We start from the raw sequence: 19,194 nt of genomic DNA, 5'->3' as shown, positions 1-19,194 counted from the left end.
CCTGGGACGACCCTGGAGGGACTCAGGGGCGGGATGGGCCTCTTGGGTTTTCACTGCAGAAATGGACGTGGCAGACTCACCCACACTCCCTGAAGGCCTGCCTGATGCTGGATGAACAAGACATGGCAGCACCCAACATTGTGAGGGTGAGAGACCCCAGAGAAGTGGCCAGATATGCTTAGGTGGCTTGGGGCATTGGGCCAAGTGTGGGGGTCAGAGGCACTAGAAGGCTGTGACCCCCTCAAGCACAGAGGGCAATTCTCCTCCAGCCACTGGGGGCTCGCACAATTGGCAGACAGCAGGGGACTAGGTTTGGAAAACTGCTTGTCCCCAGGGGATCCTGGAGGACTGGGCATCACCTATTCAAGATGCAGACGCCCACAAACAGATATCTGATGGGCCAAGCCTAACACCCATTCCCCCTCCTGGCTAAACCAGGGCAGACCCTGCCCCAGCTGCCGCCAGCAGAAACGGGACTCGGGGACACAGTCAATGAACTTTATTGAAGAGAAACGTTTTCTGGAACCATTTAGAAGGAATTACAACAGAGAACGTGGAACCGCCCCTCGAGGCCACGGGTCCCGGCACACCCCCTTTCCTGGGGGTCCCTGAGGAGGGCCCTCTGCCCGGTTCTCCCCTCCCGAGGGCCCCAGGACGTGCCTCCTGCCGGGACGAGGGACAGTGGCCATGTGCACTCGCAGGGGATCACAGAGGGACACTGGGAAACAGCAGAGAACAGCACCACGTCGAGGAAACTGAGTCACAAATGACGACAGGGTGGGACTTCAAGCACAGTCCCCGCGGAGCTTCGCGCAGCCCCGGCTCCAGGTCCGTCCCTCCTTCCGCCTCACGGCTGAGGGCCGGCCAGACCCTCGGCCATCCTTCCCGCCTCTCCTGGGACTCGGCTCGGGGTCTCCGGGGGACAACTGCTCGGATAAGAACACACACAGCTCCACAAGAACAGGCAATGGCGGCCCACGCGGACCCCAGAAAGCAGGGCCGAGCTCCCCAGACGGGACACTCGGCCGAGGGGGCGCAGGGCCCACAACGCCCACCCCGGGGCGAGCACAGCAGCGGCTCTGCCCGGAACACGGTGGGGGTGGGTGGGCGTTTGCTGCACACGTGGGTGACGACGGGGCCCACCGAGGGACGGGTGGGCACCCAGGACCAGGGCAGCGTGCCCCAAGGCGTGGGGAGTGGAGTACCCCTGTTGGGATGCGGGACACTGTTATCGAGTTCCAACTTGGCGGGCCTGGGCCAGGGGAACTGATCAGCCCCTAGGAAAGGTAGTGGGGCACGGGTGGTAGCGCCCTCCACGGACCCCCGGGCCTGAGAAAGTGGAGCCGAATGCAGGCCCCATTTCCTCACCCCAAAGTACAACCGTCAGGGGAAGCTTGCCGGAAAAAACCGCCCCCTTTACCTTGCCCGCCCACTCCCCGTTACCGGAGCAACTCCCGCCCCTTTTCAAACAACCTCCGCGCCCTCTCAGAACCAATCCAAGCCTTTAACCTCTACAGCTACCCCGCCCTCTAAACCGCCCGATATAAGCTTGTACTCTCCCCTAATAAGCTCTCTTGGCTTCTTCACCCTAAAAGAAGCGTGTCCCGCCTGTTCCTTTCTCGCCGCCCTCCATACTTTGCATGCCACCGCCGGGGACCTGGCCAAGTCCCCCGCCTCGCCCTCGCCTCCGGGAAAGAGCCCCCGCCGCCGGTACCCTCCGAGCAGTCCTGAGAGCCTAGGATTTAGCAACCAGCCGCCACCCCCCCCCCAGACGAACCAACTGCGACCGCAACTGGCGCCCAACGTGGGGCTCGAACCCACGACCCTGGGATTAAAAGTCCTCTCCACGCAGTGGTCCAGTAAAACCACCCGCTCGCCCGGACGCCTCTCCCACTCCCCTTCTCCTCGCCTGCAAGGTAAGGGCCGCCTCTCCCTCGCCGCCCCGCGGAACCGCCTCTCCCTCGCCGCTCCACGTCCGGAGCCGCCTCTCCCACGCCGCTCCGCGCCCGGGCTGCTCTTCCTTTCCCGCATTAACCTGGCTCTTGCCCCCGACTACCTTTCGTCTTCTCTTCCTATGTCCCCCCCATTCCTCCTAACACTCTTCCTCCAGTAGCTTTCCCTCTTCCCCTCCATTACTTTGCTGTAGTCCTCTGTGTCTTTGTTTCTTTGTTTGGCGCGGTGTGCCTCTTTGCGACCGCCCCCCCAAACTGCTCTCGCTACTAGAGGGTCCTGCCTTCTATTCTCGCCGTCTCCTTCGGCCTCGCGGCCACGGTTTACCTCATTTTCTTTACTCAATAATCAACCCCCCTTTTTCTTTTCTCCCTCCGCTATGGGTAATCGTCTATCTGCACGCCAAGCACCCCAAGTTCGCGCTCTGGCGGGTCTCCTAGACACACATCGCTGTAAGGTGTCTGTCCGGCAGCTGCAAGTATACTGGGACCTCCTGTTGCCCTTTAACCCATGGCTCACCACTTGCCATCTTTGGGACCCTATTACTTATAATCGCCTTATTGATCGGGTCACCAACGCCATGAAACATGAGAGCAAGCGCTTCCCTCCCGGCTTGCTCCCCACCTTAATAACCATCCGCTCCTGCCTTCAAGGCTCCCTCCCCCCTGATCGAGACCCCATTAAATCCAAGGAGGCCCTATCAACCCAGTCAACAGATTCAGACAGCGATACTAATGTACACCACGATTCGGACACAAAATCCTTAATCGAGCAAATTAACAACGCGCTCGAAGTCGCCCCCCAAAAACAAAGCAATACTAAACCTCTCCAAAATGGCGAACTTCCTCCTTCTTCTTCCACTGAGGGGAGGAAGTGCTCTAGTGATGACGTCAGCCCTAAGCCGGGCCGGAAACCGCGTGCGCTTTACCCCGCCCTTTCACAGGGCGGAGCTAGTCCGCCATCTTACACCTTAGGCCCCGCCCTTTCACAGGGCGGAGTTAGTCCGCCATCTTATGCCTTAAACCCCGCCCTTTCACAGGGCGGAGCTAGTCCGCCATCTTGTGTCTTAACCACGCCTACCGCGCCGCCATCTTGCGACGCTTGGGGCCTCCCACTTCCGCCTTCCCCTTCGACAAGCTCCCCCTCGGAGCCGCTACCGGCAGCTGCCGCCGCTCCTCCCACCCTGCCGACTAACAACCCCTGGCTGCCTTCTACACCTCAAGGCAACCCTTGGGGCAACGCTGCCCCTGCCCCCACCCCTGTGCCAGACCCTCTGCAAGCGCGTCCTCCTTTCTCTCGTGCTTTTCGCTGCTTTCCTCTTAACCTTACCCCCACACCACAGAAACCGTACGACTGGTATCCCATTAACTCAGATACTATCAAGCAGCTTCGCAGGGCCGTCAAGGAGGACGGGTTAGGTAGCCCATATGCTTCCCAATTACTGCAGGATCTCGCCATGGACTTTTGCCTCCCCCAAGACTGGGCCTCGCTTGCCCGTACTATCCTTAACCCCGGACAGTTCGTTGATTGGCGTGCTCACTTCCAGGCGGAAGCAGCTAAGCAAAGCGAGCAAGACGCGGCCACTGGAGTCTATCATCACTCCGAAGCCTACTTGGGCACGGGAGCGTTTATAAATGCATCCGCCTATATTAATGCGCCTGCCACCTTTTGGCCTATCCTTCGGGGAATCGCCTTGCGAGCTTTTGCCAACTGTTCCGCCTGTCGGCCTACTAAATTCACCAAGCTCCTCCAGGAGCCAAATGAGCCTTTTGCCACCTTTGTCTCTAGGGTTGAAGAAACCTGCGCTCGAAAGGTTAGTGATCCCCAGGCCCAACTGGCTCTCGCTCGAGAACTCGTTCTCAAGGGAGCCAATCCCCCTTGCAAGCAGGCTATTCTTCCCTTGCGGGAGAAAAGCCTATACGATTGGGTACTCACCTGCAGCGCCTTTGACCCAGCTGCCGCGTCCCTAGCCCAGGCTGTCTCTGGCGCTGTCACTGCCGCCTTAGCCGCCACCACCGGTTGCTTTAAGTGCGGGCAGAGCGGTCATTTTGCCCGGGAGTGCCCCAATGCAGAAGTCAACCACCCGCCTTTCATGCAGCGCAATGGGCGCCCCCCTCCCACTCCTTGCCCACGCTGCCAGCGTGGCTATCACTGGGCGCGCGATTGTAAAAATAACCCCAAAAACCTCTGCCGCTGCCCTGGTGTCAATCAGCGCCAAAACGCTGAGCAAGCTTTAAACTCCAAGCGGGGCAAGCCTCAGCCCCGCCCCTAAGAGGCAGCGTGCCGGCCGGTTCTAATAAAACTAATCACTTCACCGGCAGTAAAACGCTTGTCTGGACAGTCCCTATCACTCCAGAAAAGCCTACTCGTAAGTTAAGAATAGGGGGGCAATGGTACACGGGCACGCTCGATTCAGGGGCAGAAGTCTCTTGCATGCCCGCTCAGTATGCCACCATGTGCATGGTTCTCGATGGTCCCTCGGTAGTGGGAGCCACTGGTACCTCCACCTCTCTCCAGGCCATAGGGCCCATTAAGTGGGAGGATGAAGAGGGCCACTCAGGCACCTTCCGCCCGTTATTTCTACACACCATAGACCAAATTTTATGGGGCCGCGACATCCTCGCCGCCTCCGGGGCAGTGCTTACCACACAGCCCCCCCAATAATGTGCGCCACTGCTCGTTTAACACCTCCAGCGCCCGTTCCTCTGCAGTGGGATACTGAGGAACCTATATGGGTGGAGCAGTGGCCCCTTCCCACGCATAAATTAGTAGCACTCCAAGCCCTTGTCCAAGAACAATTGGACGCTGGCCACATAGAGCCTTCTACTAGTCCCTATAATTCGCCAGTGTTTGTTATTCATAAAAAAGCCACAGGGAAATTTAGGCTCCTCAATGATCTGCGGGAAATCAATAAGCATATTCTTCCCATGGGTTCCCTGCAGCCTGGCCTCCCCCATCCGGTAGCCATCCCGGCCCACTATCATGTAGCCACCATTGACATCAAAGACTGTTTCTTTTCCATCCCGCTACATGAGCGAGACCGCCCGCGCTTTGCCTTTACAGTTCCCGTCCCCAATCACGCGGGCGCGGCTAGCAGGTACCAATGGAAAGTCCTCCCTCAAGGGATGCGTAACAGTCCGGCCATCTGCCAAATGTATGTTAATCACGCAGTGGCCCCCCTGCGAAAGCGGGCCATGCTCATCCATTACATGGATGACATCTTGGTGGCCTCTGAGGACGCCGAGGCACTTCCTCTAATCCTCAAAGACCTCACCACTAATTTAGCTGACCTCGGCCTTACGGTTCAGCCCGATAAATTTCAAATTGTGCCACCATTAGCCTTCTTAGGGTTTAGTATTGATAGAACCATTGCCCCGTCCGCTCCCCAGCTGGACATACCGGATCGGGTCACTATCACTGAGCTTCAACAGCTCTGCGGTCAGATCAATTGGCTCTGCTCTGCGTTACCAATCACCACCGCGCAGCTCCAACCACTCTTTATGCTGCTGAGTGTCCCTGAAGCCCCGCCGCTAGCAATCTCCCGGTGCATTGAGCTCACCCAGGAGGCAAAGGAAGCCATTGCCGCAATTAACAAGGCACTCACCGCCTGCTGTCTCAACAGGTTCAGCACTAAAGAGGGCAATCTTATAGCATTCATCCTTCCTACGCCCGGCACACCCATGGGCTGCCTGTGGCAGGAAGGCCCTCTACTTTGGGTGCACCCTGCTAAAAGCCGGCTTAGAAAAATTTGCCCCGCAGTGCGGCTCTGGATCAGCCTAGCTTCAGATCTAGCCACCCTGGCTGTTCATGTATTCGGAGAGCCGCCGGAAAAAATTGTTTGACCCCTAGACGCAGGCCAAACCCGCCTGCTTATACGTGATAACCCGGACATGCAAATCCTCTTAGAAGGATTTCAGGGAGAATTCAGCTGCCACTATCCTAGCCATCGACTGTTACAGGGGCTCGCCAAGCTTCCCTTCCGTAGCCCCTTCCATCCTTTCCCCTCCTCTGCACCCATCCCGGGTGCCACCACCGTCTTTACTGACGCCTCCAAAACCCGTTTCGCCTTCCTCTCTTATTCACAGGACCACCCGGAACCCCGCCTATTCAGTTATGTCAACCTTCATTCAGTCCAAGTGGGGGAAATTCTGGCAGTGTCATACGCGCTAAACGCCCACTGTAACCACCTAGTAAACATTTTCACTGACAGCCTCTACACTTATCAGGTCTGCTGAGTCCTCGCGTTTTCCACCTTTTTCCCCGGGGACTCGGCCATTGATAAAGCACTTTCTACCCTCAGGAGCATCCTGGAGCATCGACAGGATCCTTGGTTCATTAGCCATATTCGTAGTCACTCAGGCCTTCCGGGGCCCTTGGCTAATGGCAATAGTATAGTAGACCAAGCGGTCTCAGCTCAGACTACCCAAGCTATGCTAACTCACACGGCAGCCCCTTCGGGGGATGCTGTTAACCAGGCTAAGTTATTGCATTCTAGATTTCACTTTTCGGCTACGTCGTTGCATCATTTATGTGGCCTCCCCCTAGATACCTGTAAACATCTTGTCCGCAATTGTGCAACTTGTGCGCCCTTTGCGCCGCTTGGCCCCTTGCAACCTCAGGGAGTCAACCCACGAGGCCTAAAACCCAATTCTAGATGGCAAATGGATGTAACTCATGTTCCATCCTTTGGGCGCCTCAAGTATGTACATGTAATGATTGACACCTTCTCAGCCATGTGTTATGCAGTCCCCCTCGCCGGGGAAACAGCCAAACACTGTATCAAGGCCCTAAGACAGGGAATTCTCTTCATGGGAGTCCCCTGGGACATAAAAACGGACAATGGGCCTGCCTATCGCAGTGCCTCCTTTGCGGCCTTTCTTCAGTTATATAACATCACCCATCATTTCGGCATCCCTTATAATCCACAGGGACAAGCCATTGTGGAAGCAGTCCATCGCCGCTTAAAAACACAAATTGAAAAAGAAAGGGCAATGCTCCCCCAGGCAACTCCAGGGGACCTTATCATAGCAGCCCTTATTCACCTTAATCTACTCACATTCAATAAAGAAGGACTTTCGCCCCTACATAAACATTGGGGGCCCTCGTATAGGCCCACCCAGGCCCCGATGGTCTACTGGAAGGACCCAGAAAATAATGCCTGGAAGGGTCCCTCCCCACTCCTCGCCCAGGGGCGCGGGTTTGCTTGTGTTTTCCCAGATGATGCAGCACAACCAATCTGGATCCCGGGAAAAGCAATCCGACCCGCCACCAGCAGCCAAACGGCTGACAAGACGAGAACGCCGCCGTCTCCGCAGCCTAACATACCAGATGACAACCTTACAACTGAACCAGGAAGGCCGTCCGAGAGCACCCCCGGAGAGGCCTGAAAACTCGCAAGAGGAAAGACAAGAAATCGTCCAAATCATGCGCCTATACAGACAGGCAAAAGCCAGCCCCCTACACCTTCACAACCCTCACCCAAGCATAGCTTCTCTTCTAATAGCCATGTTAACCCTCGCCTCTTCTACACAGGCCAATGCGGGACACTGATTACATGCTTCAACTTGGCGGGCCTGGGCCAGGGGACCAGATCCGCCCCTGGGGAGGGTGGTGGGCACGGGCGACAGCGCCCTCCACAGCCCCCCAGGCCTGGGAAAGTGAGGCCGGAGGCAGGCCCCATTTCCTCACCCAAAATACCAATGTTAGGGGAGGCTTGCCGGAGGGAACCGCCTTTTCCCCACCCCCTTATCTTGCCCGGACACTCCCCGTTGCCAGTGCAACTCCCATCACCACCAGTGCGCATACATTGTTGCCAGACACCGTTGCCAGAGCAACTCCCGCCCCTTTTCAAACAACCTCCGCACCCTCTCAGAACCAATCCTAGCCTTTATCCCCTCAGCATTGACTTGTAACAACCCCCGCCCTCTATGCCAGCCTATATAACCTGTGCTCACCCCTAATAAACGCTCTTGGCTTTACCCCCCTGAATACAGACCCTTTTGCCCTTTTGTTCTACCCCTACTGGAGGAAGAGTGTCTTGTCTTTCCCTTCTCGCCGCCCTCCACACCTTGCACGCCTCCGCCGGGGACCGGGCCCAGTCCCCCGCCTCGCCCTCGCCTCCGGGAAAGAGCCCCCGCCGCCGGTACCCTCCGAGCAACGCCGAGAGCCGAGGGTTCAGCAACTGGCCGCCCCCCCCCCAGATAAATCAACTGTGACCGCAGGCCAACCCCCACCAGCCTTGGAAATGGACACTAGCGCGGTGGGAAGATAACATAATTATACGAACCAATATCTCTATGCAAGTCTCCTTTTCCATTTACGCCTCCGACCTATTCTCCCCAGGTCGTTTCCCTACCAGTCTTAACCAGGCCCAATATTACATGTGTCCCCAAGTAAATCTTGGAAAATCATATTGCAACTCCCCAAAGGACTATTACTGCCCGTACTGGGGGTGTGAAACAATAGCCACAGGTTGGAAACCTCCCGTTTCTGATCGTTATCTAACCCTTACTGAAGTTGAAAATGCCTGTATGTCCAACAACGGTCTGTTTGAGTTTCTCACCTGCCCCAAAAAGCTTATGCTCACCGTGCAGCTTCCTACTGATCCCTCTTGGCTACTCGGTCGAACTTGGGGCTTCCGAATTTACGTTCCAGGAGGCGACCCAGGTTCCCTTATTTTGATAAAAAAGGAGGCTGTACTAAAAAACCCCTCTGCTATCGGTCCCAATAAAGTCATTAACCCCCTTTTTCCACAGCCCTCCAGCCGCACCTCAGCTCCAACCAGCCGCACCTCAGCTGCAAACAATGCATCGCCAACCCCACCACCCCGACCTCCTCTACCCCCCTCTCGCTACTCCTCTCGCTACTCCTCTCCCCTCCTCGGCCTTATCCAAGCAGCCTTCACCTCAGTGAATTCCTCCAACCCCAATCTTACCTCCTCTTGTTGGCTTTGCCTCTCCACTTCCTCCCCCCTGTATGAGCCAGTTGCCTCCAACCTCTCCTTTTCAGAAAACACAGAGGACAGCCCCTCGGAATGCAATTGGAATACCTCTGCCGTCCCCCTAACCTTTCATTCAGTCTCCTTTACAGGAAAGTGCATCCGCCCTCGCTCAAGTAACTCTCCCAACCTCACAGCTTGTGCCAACTACTCATCTCCCAGCAGCTCTGCCAAATTTCTCATTCCTCATAACTCCTCCCAATGGCTCTGCTCCTCTACAGGACTTACCCCCTGCCTTAACGTGCAAACCATCAATATAACTAAAGAAACTTGCCTCCTAATTGTCCTTATCCCTAGGGTCCTGTACCACAGCAAGGAAGACTTCTTCCTCCACCTGGAAACAACTGCAGTTCCTGCCCCTCTGCAAAAGCGAGAGCCCATCACCGTCCTCACGATTGCCTCCCTCCTAGGTCTTGCAGGCGCTGGCACCGGAATCGCTGCATTAGCCAGTCAAGACTCCGCCCTAACTCACCTCCGGGCGGCTGTTGACGAGGACATTCGTCACCTACAAGACGCTATTTCCCATCTTAAAAATTCTGTCAATTCCCTCTCTGAGGTCGTGCTCCAAAACCGCCGAGGTCTCGACCTTCTCCTCCTCAAAGAAGGAGGCCTTTGCGCCGCCCTAGGAGAAGAGTGCTGTGTATATGCCAATTCCACAGGTCTCGCCGAAGACAGCCTAAAAAAGGTCCGAGAGGGACTAGAACAACGCAAAAGAAACCGTGAAGCTGCCAACTATTGGTCCCACATCTTTACCCCCCTCCTCCCATACCTCCTCCCTCTCATCGGCCCCCTACTAATGATTATTCTAGCTCTCACCCTAGGGCCCTGCATTATCCGCAGAATTGTCCAGCTTGCTAAAAACCAAGCCAATGCTGTCTTTTCATCATTTGTGCAAGTCCAGTATCAACAACTTGCCTCCACTGAAGAAGCTGACCCACAGCGTCGCCACCCTCGTCCATCCCGCAAGCAGCGAGGCCCCTCTCGAACGCCCGGGCGCCGCACCAACGTCAAGCTCCAGCCTCTCTAACTACCATCTACCCCTATCCCTTCCCCCACCTCCCCTTTCCCTCATCCCCTGGCGGATCTCTCCGGTAAGCTTCTTCCTCTAATTAGAAAAGAAGGGGGAAATGCGGGACACTGTTATCGAGTTCCAACTTGGCGGGCCTGGGCCAGGGGAACTGATCAGCCCCTAGGAAAGGTAGTGGGGCACGGGTGGTAGCGCCCTCCACGGCCCCCCGGGCCTGAGAAAGTGGAGCCGAATGCAGGCCCCATTTCCTCACCCCAAAGTACAACCGTCAGGGGAAGCTTGCCGGAAAAAACCGCCCCCTTTACCTTGCCCGCCCACTCCCCGTTACCGGAGCAACTCCCGCCCCTTTTCAAACAACCTCCGCGCCCTCTCAGAACCAATCCAAGCCTTTAACCTCTACAGCTACCCCGCCCTCTAAACCGCCCGATATAAGCTTGTACTCTCCCCTAATAAGCTCTCTTGGCTTCTTCACCCTAAAAGAAACGTGTCCCGCCTGTTGCTTTTTCGCCGCCCTCCATACTTTGCACGCCACCGCCGGGGACCTGGCCAAGTCCCCCGCCTCGCCCTTGCCTCCGGGAAAGAGCCCCCGCCGCCGGTACCCTCCGAGCAGTCCTGAGAGCCTAGGATTTAGCAACCGGCCGCCACCCCCCCCCAGACGAGTCAACTGGAGACCCAGGCAGGCGGGTGGCAGATGTCTTCAGGTGCCCTTCTGCCGGGTGGGGTGGGTGGGTGGGGTGGGGGGCTGGCCGCTCGGGAGGGCCTCCAGGCCTCTGAGACGCTGCAGTGGGGGGCAGTCCCCTCCCACCCCCTCCCTGATTCTCTGTTGGTCACCTGGGCCCCTTGGGAGGGCTCAGGGGGGTGGCCAGGCCCCGTGCAGGAGGGGGGAACCAGGGGGCCCTGGGCCTTGGGAGCCTATTTGCACGAGGGGCACTCGGAGCGGCCCACCCCCCCCCAGCCCCGCCCGCCTTTCCCGACTCCTCTCCGGGGGTCTCCGCGGCCTCGCCAACTCCTGCCTGGGCCAGGCCCTCAGGCCCACGGCCACAACCCCCGGGGCCTGCCCCAGAAACACTGCCCACCTGGGGCGGGCGGTGCCCCCACTGGCCACGGGGGTCTCTGCCGGCCCTGCCTGATCCATGCCCGCAGGGCCAGGAGCATTTGCATCTTCCTCAGTGGTCGTGGCGACCTGGGCGGCGTCTCCACTGGCAGGCGCGGCTTGGGCGGTGCCCAGGTCTTCCCCGGAGACCCAGAGCCATTGCTCCGCATGGCCCTGCTCGCCCCTGGCCAGGGCGGCTTCCCAGGCCTCGGTCTCCCGCACGAGCCGCAGCAGCTCCACGAAGCCGGGGGGCCTCCTCTCCAGACGCAGCCGCTGCAGCTGGCTCCGGAGCGTGGCGTTGGGCCGAGCGCGCAGCAGCACCTGCCGGGCGCGCACCTGGTCGGCGATGGTGGGGTGCACGGCCCCCTTCTCCATGGCCGCCTGCAGCAGGCCCTCCAGGCGCATCACGTAGGCAAACAGGCTCTCCTGGGGCCGCTGCGCACAGGTGAGGAGCTTCAGCCGCGCCGTCATGCGCGTGTCCTGGTAGCTGAACACCTGCGCCAGCGCCGCCAGGCAGTCCTGCGCCGGGAGGGTGGGCTTTTCCGCCAGGAGGCCGCGCAGCAGGTCGAGCGCGGGCCCGCTCAAGCTCTCCAGCAGCCGCCGCCTCTCCGTTTCCGACACCTGGCGCCACCGGGACAGCACGTCGCTGGCGTGCTCCAGCCAGCCCTCGAAGGCCTCCTCCCCGAGGCCCGGCTCTGCCCTCCCGGAGAAGCGTCTCAGCTCCTGGTGGGTCGTGCTTTCCAGCAGAGGGTACAGGGCCTGCCTCCAGCGCTCGGCCCAGGACCTGGTCTCCCCTGCCGCTGTGGCCTCACCTGCAGCTCCTCCCTCACCTGCAGCTCCTTCCACATCTGCAAATGCCACACGTGCAGCTCCTGCCTCACCTGCAGCTCCTGAGTCACCTGCACCTCCTGCATCAGCTACAGCTCCTCCCTCACCTGCAGCTTCTGCCACATCTGCAAATGCAACACCTGCAGCTCCTCCTTCACCTGCAGCTCCTGCCACATCTGCAAATGCCCCACCTGCAGCTCCTGCCTCACCTGCAGCTCCTCCTTCACCTGCAGCTCCTGCCACATCTGCAGCTCCTGAGTCACCTGCAGCTCCTGCCACATCTGCAAATGCCTCACCTGCAGCTCCTGCCTCACCTGCAGCTCCTGCCACATCTGCAAATGCCCCACCTACAGCTCCTGCCACACCTGCAGCTCCTCCTTCACCTGCAGCTCCTGCCACATCTGCAAATGCCCCACCTGCAGCTCCTGCCTCACCTGCAGCTCCTCCTTCACCTGCAGCTCCTGCCACATCTGCAAATGCCCCACCTACAGCTCCTGCCTCACCTGCAGCTCCTGCCTCACCTGCAGCTCCTCCTTCACCTGCAGCTCCTGCCACATCTGCAAATGCCCCACCTATAGCTCCTGCCTCACCTGCAGCTCCTGCCTCACCTGCAGCTCCTGAGTCACCTGCAGCTCCTGCCTCACCTACAGCTCCTGCCACATCTGCAAATGCCTCACCTGCAGCTCCTGCCTCACCTGCAGCTCCTCCCTCACCTGCAGCTCCTGCCACATCTGCAAATGCAGCACCTGCAGCTCCTGCCTCCTCTGCAGCTCCTGCCACATCTGCAAATTCCCCACCTACAGCTCCTGCCTCACTTGCAGCTCCTGCCTCACCTGCAGCTCCTGAGTCACCTGCAGCTCCTGCCTCGCCTACAGCTCCTGAGTCACCTGTAGCTCCTACATCAGCTGCAGCTCTTGCCTCACCTGCAGCTCCTGCCACACCTGCAGCTCCTGAGTCACCTGCAGCTCCTGCCTCACCTGCAGCTCCTGCCACACCTGCAGCTCCTGAGTCACCTGCAGCTCCTACATCAGCTGCAGCTCTTGCCTCACCTGCAGCTCCTGCCTCACCTTCAGCTACTGCATGAGCTGCAGCCCCTGCATCACATGCAGCTCCTGCCTCTCCTGCAGGTCTTGCATCACATGCATCTCCTGCATCACATGCAGTTCTTGCTTCCCCTGCAGCTCTTGCCTCGCCTGCACCTCCTGCCTCACCTGCACCTCTTGTATCACCTGCTGCTCCTGCATCACATGCAGCTCTTGCCTCACCTGCAGCTCCTGCATCACCTGCACCTCCTGCCTCACTTGCAGCTCCTGCTTTACCTGCAGCTTCTGCTTCACCTGCAGTTTGTGCCTGACTTGCAGCTCCTGCCTCACCTACAGCTCCTGCATCACCTGCACCTCCTGCCTCATTTGCAGCTCCTGCTTTACCTGCAGCTCCTGCTTCACCTGCAGCTCCTGCCTCCTCACAAGCTGATCCTGACATCTTTGCAGCTCTTGCTTCACCTGCTGATTCAGTCACATCTGTGGCTCCTTCCATGCCTTTGTCTCCTGCCACACCTGCCCTGCGGGCCACTTCTCGCCCCTGGGGCAGTTCAGGGAGATTGGGTCTATACGGCATTTCTGCATGAGGGGCCTGGGGCAGGAAGATGACAGTCCAGGGCCCCCCCTTGCCTGCGATTTTTCGGGGGATCAAGCTTCGGTTTAAATATTCAGTGAATTCGATCAAGGCGCACCTGGCCCGGAGCTCCTTTCTGAAGACGTCGCCGAGCATTCGGTATCTGCCCAGGGACCCCAGGGCGGCCTGCACGGCCTCCCGGAGTTCCTCCTCCGCACAGTCCTCCGGGATGCCCAGGACGAGCAGACAGCGCTGAGCGTTCACGCCCATCCATCTGCACCAATCCCGCAGCAGCGCCAACGCCATCGCCCTGGACCCAGGCTGAGCGGGGTGCAATCAGATCCGCGTCTCTGCGGCCTGGGAACCTGGGATCGCAAAAGGGAGAGAGGGCTGTTCCCGCCGGGTGCTCCGCCCCTGCCCCGCCCCCTCCCACCCCCAGGGCCGGCACCCCGCGCCTCCATCTTTGCAGCCTACAGCTCTCCTCCTCCCTGTATGGTTTTGCTTTGTTCTTTGCTTGTTCTTAGGAAAGTTTTTGAATATAAATTAAATGTCTTTACAAGATAGAGGCCTAGTCACATTTTCTGTTTCATCTGGTATCTGTTTTGGTAACCTGCTTTTTTATAAAGAAATTTTCAATTTTATCTGGGCTGCTGAAACAACTGGCCTAAAGATGTCTGCAATATCCCCTCCTCACGCTTTTGATATTTGCATGGTCTATAGTGACAGCCTCTCTTTCATTCCTGATATTGGTGATTAGGGTTCTTTTTCTTTTTTATTGATTAGTCTTGTTAAGGCTTATCAATTTGCTATTCTTTTCAAAGAACCAATTGATGGCTTTGTTAATTTCCTCTATAGTTTGTTTTCAAATTCATTGATTTCTGCTCTCATCTCTATTATTTTCCTTCCTTTTACTTCTTTTGGATTTACTTTGCTCTTTGTTTTCTAGCTTCTTTTAATGGGACATTAGAGCATTGATTTTATGCCTCTCTTCTTTTTCTCAAATAGGCTTTTCAAGCCATCAGTTTTCCTCTGAATGCTTCTTTGGCTGCCTGCTCCCACTAATTTTAATAAGTCATAGTTTTATTATTATTCAGTTGGAAATATTTTCTGAGTTCCTTTGTGATTTCTTCTTTGACCCACGGGTTTCTAAATATTTAGAGACAGACTACTGTTATTAATTTCTAATAGAACACTTGTTATATCAGATCACTAGTTATGCAAAATTTCCATCTTTTAAAATTTATAGAGACATTTTCCCTGGAGCCCAATCCCACAACCCACACCAATGGCAGCCCGGAACCCTGGCCCCTCCAACCTCAGGAGTCGGGGGCCCCTCACCGATCTCCCCGCCGCAGCGGTGGCAAGATCCCCATTTGCCTTAGCCCGCTGCAGTAGCGAGAGCCCCTCACACACACACACACCGGCAAACCCCCAGCACCCGCGCCTCTCAAGCCTCTGCCTCCGCAGCTGGTAGCCCTCCCTTCCCACTGGGGAGCCCTCCCCACCAGACCCCTGCAGCCCAGTAGCCTTCCACTCTCCTGCCCCATCCCCTGCCCCCCACACACACCCGCAGCCGGCAGCCCATGCCTCCGCCTCCCTGCACCAAGAAGCCCTTCCCGCCGCCCCCCAATCCCTCCCGCAACAGGAGACCTCCACGCTCACGCAGCCTAGAGCCCTCGCCTCCCCCCGACCCGCATCCAGGAGCCAACCCTCCCCACACCCCAACCCCCGGAACAGGGGGGCCCTCCCCACCAGCTCCAGCAGCCAGTAGTCCACCATTCACGCACCACCCCCCTACCCGCCACGCGCAGCCTGGAGCTCTCCCCTCTCACACCCCCCACAACCGCAGCCAGCCGCCCTCACGTACTCACACCCCTGCAGTAAAGAACCCCTCTCCCCACCTCTCCCCCGGCGCCAGCCGGGGAACCCTCCTCCTGCCCCCACTCCCTGCCCTGGGAGCTATCCCAGCCCTACCTGGGGTTCCTGTAGTAATTCTGGGATCTAGCTGGAGCAGAGTCCCTGCCCACCTGCTTGAGTTCTCCGGCTCTACCGGCTTCTCCAGAAAACGTGCTCCGCAGCGCTGGCCCGGATCACCAAGCCACATGGGTTTCGCGGTTCTCCCAGAAACCCCAGCAGGGGATGGAGAACATTTTGTATCTCCATGCGGGGCAGATGATAGGATGAGGAGAGCACGTGATTGGGGCGTCACTGCTGCAGTAGCAATGGGGCCTGCGTAGTCCGGGTTTGCCTCGGCAAGGCTCGGAAGCCTCCAGAAGCAGTAGGCACATCCATTTGCCCTCCACTAACAAAATGGCCTAGCCACGAGGCTGCAGGGTTGGGGGTGGGGGGGGGTCACATTTTCTCTATAGTTTGTTTTCCTTTGGGGTTGATAACGTCATACAGACCTTTTATATATTTACCCATTTCTTGCCTAGTTGTATCCATTTCTGGGGCAGGAGTATTAAAATCTCCAACTACAATTGTGGGAATGTGTACCTCTCCTTTTATTCTGAAGCTCTGTCACTCAGTGCATACACATTTATGAATTCTATATGTTTCCCATTAATTGAACCTTATAGCATTACAAAATGTCCCTTTCATCCCAGGTAATACTCTTTTTCAAGTCTACCTACCTGGCATTTGTACAGCCATTCCCACTTGCTCATGCTTACTCAGCATGGTGTATCTTTTTGCAGCCCCTTACCATTGACCTCACCATGTCTTTATATTTAAATTGCATCTCTTTGCCTTTTTCATCCATTCTCTCAATCTCTGCCTTTTAATTGGAGTGTTTTGCCATTTACATTGAATGTAATATTTGATACGATTGGCTATCAGTCTGTCCTTTTATTGTCTGCCCCATCTGTTTTTGTTCCTCTGTTCCCCCTTCCCTGCCTGGCTTAATCAAATATTCCTTAGAATTACATTTTAATTTATCCATTGCATTTTTAGTTATACAATAGGACCTGTTTTACATGACCAATATTTTCCAAGACCCTTTGTTTAAGTTGAAAATCGTGCAAAATAGCAAATCCCATTATTTAACAATATTTCTTTTTTATTACAAATTTTTTATTATCTTTTTTAATTAGAAAAGTTGTGAGTTTACCAAAAAATCATGCATAAATTACAGGATTCCCACACACCACCCCACCACCAATACCTTGCATTGGTAAGGAACACTTGTTCCCATTAATGATAGCAATTTTTTTTAAGTTGTGCTATTTTTTAATGGTAGCTACCTTTGTTACAAATGATGAAAGATTATTAAAATAGTTCTATTCATCATCCATTATTTAAATTAGGTGTATTTTTCCCACATACTACAGATTATTACCACCTTGTATTAGTATCATACATTTCTTACGATACATGAAAACAACACTTAAGCTTGTACTATTAACTATATAGTCCATCATCTAAAATAGGGTTCACTGTGTGTTGTACAGAACTATGTTTTATCTTTTAATTTTATTCTATTTACATATATATATCCTAAAATTTCCTCTTTTAACCACATTCACCTGTGCAGTTCAGTGCTGTTTATTACACACACAATAAAGTGGTACCATCAACATAATCTGTGTCCAAAACTTCACCATTAACTTAAACAGAAATTCTGTATAAGTTAAACATCAACTCCCCATTCTCTAACCCCCATCTATCACCTGGCATCCTATATTCTAGACTCTAATTATATTAGTTTGCTTAATACAATTACTTCATAAAAGTGAGGTCATATAATATTTGTCCTTTTGTATCTGATACATTCCACTCACAATAATGTCCTCAGTCTTCATCCTGTTGACACATGCATCAGGACTTCATTCTTTTTACAGCTGAATAATATTCTGTCATCTGTATATACCACACTTTGTTTATCCATTCATTGGTTGACAGACACTCATGTTGCCTCCATCTTTTGGCAATTGTGAATAATGACACGATAACCATCAGTGTGCAAACATCTGTTTGAGTCCCTGTTTTCATTACTTTTGGATATATACCTATTAGTAAGATTGCTGGGTAATATGGTAATTCTATATTTTATTTTTAAAAATTCAATTTTATTGAGATATATTCACATACCATGCAGTCATACAAAGTGTACAATCAGTTGTTCACAGTACCATTATATAGTAAACAAGTATTTCTTATACAAACATACCTACCACACATTTTTTATAAATAAGGCAAATAAATACTCTCGTAACAATAACAAAATTAATCATAGAAATAACTTTTTAAAATCTTAATTCTGTCTCTCTGCCTTTATTTTTTTTCAGTTGCCAGTAGTATACCTGAATTTATCTGCACTGAGTTCATGCAAAACAAGGTCCTGCTGTATTGCTTTCCATGTTTTTTAGAGATTATAATAGATTAGAGATATTTCTGACTTGTCATTGTCTAATTACAATTAATATTGCACCACTTAATGTAAGAACCTTTCAACCGTGTAGATTAATTCCCTCTTCTTTATATATATTGCATCTACACGTTATCAACTTTACAATACACTCTTACAATTTCACTTGAAACATCATATGTATTATAAAGAAATTAAAAGCCAATAAACACTCTTTAATATTGACTCACATATTTACCATTACTGATTATGGTGGTTTGGAGCTGTTATGTACCCCAGAAGAGGCCTTGTTCTATTAATCTATTCTGGTGGGGGCAGACCTATTGTGGGTGGGATCTTTTGATTAGGTTATTTCAATTGAGATGTGACACCCCCCCCCCCCATTCAAGGTGGGTCTTAATCCTTTACTGGAGCCCTTTGTGGGAAGGTAAAAGACACAGAAAAAAGCCCAGAGAGCTGAGAGAGAAAAAGCCCCTGGAGGAGCTGAGAGAGGAAGCCACCAAATCCGGAAGCTGAAAACAATGAAACCCGGGAGTGAAGGACCAGCAGACACCAGCCATGTGCCTTCCCATGTTACAGAGGAACCCTGGATGCCAGCAGCCTGTCTTCAGAGTCCAGTGTTGTCCTGTTGATGCCTTAATTGGGACATTTCCATGGCCTAAAAGGTGTAATTTGCAAGTTAATAAATCCCCATTGTAAAAGCCACCCCATTTCTTGTATGTTGCATTCTGGCAGCTTTAGCAAACTGAAACAGACTGTGGTACCAGAAGAATGGGGTGCTGTGATTTACAAATACCAAAAATGCTGGAACAGCTTTATAAATGGATAAGGGGAAGATTCTGGAAGAACTGTGAGGTGCTTGATATAAAAGGCCTAGATTGCTTTGAAGAGACTGTTGGTAGAAATATGGACGCTTAAATATACTTCCAATGAGGCTTTAGACAGAAATGGTGAATGTGTCATTGCCAACGGGAAAAAGGGTGATCCTTGTTTTAAAGTGGCAGAGAATTTGGCAAAATTGAGTCCTGATGTCCGATGGAAGGCAGAATTTGAATGTGATGAGCTTGGATATGTAGCTGAGGAAATTTCCAAATTAAATGTGGGAAGTGAGGCCTGGCTTCTCCTTGCAGCTTATAGTAAAATGCAAGAGGATAGAGATAAGCTGAAAACTGAACTCTTGGGTACAAAGAAACCAGAAATTGATGGTTTGGAAAATTCTGAGCTTTTGGAAAACAAGTCCTCAGAGAGTACTCCCTCATGTGAGGATTTAACCAAACCTGGCACCAGCCAACCATTTCAGTAAAAATTAGGATTGGAAA

General features: G+C 54.1%; 1 protein-coding gene across 1 annotated transcript; it reads right to left on the bottom strand.

The window, feature by feature from the left end:
• Positions 1-688: 688 nt before the first annotated feature.
• On the bottom strand, positions 689-13,815 carry LOC119522525 (paraneoplastic antigen Ma6F-like). The gene is made up of 5 exons (XM_037820943.1): positions 13,450-13,815; positions 13,161-13,356; positions 12,468-12,539; positions 11,051-11,915; positions 689-926 (listed from the first exon to the last, which is right to left on the bottom strand). The coding sequence occupies exons 1-5, from the start codon at positions 13,813-13,815 to the stop codon at positions 848-850; spliced, it is 1,578 nt and encodes a 525-aa protein (XP_037676871.1). The 3' UTR covers positions 689-847.
• Between the last annotated feature and the right edge of the window lie 5,379 nt (positions 13,816-19,194).

This window comes from Choloepus didactylus, chromosome X (assembly GCF_015220235.1).
Source record: "Choloepus didactylus isolate mChoDid1 chromosome X, mChoDid1.pri, whole genome shotgun sequence".
Lineage (NCBI taxonomy): Eukaryota > Metazoa > Chordata > Mammalia > Pilosa > Megalonychidae > Choloepus > Choloepus didactylus.
Note: the sequence above shows the minus strand (reverse complement) of the source record. Positions and strands in the feature narration are given on the sequence as shown.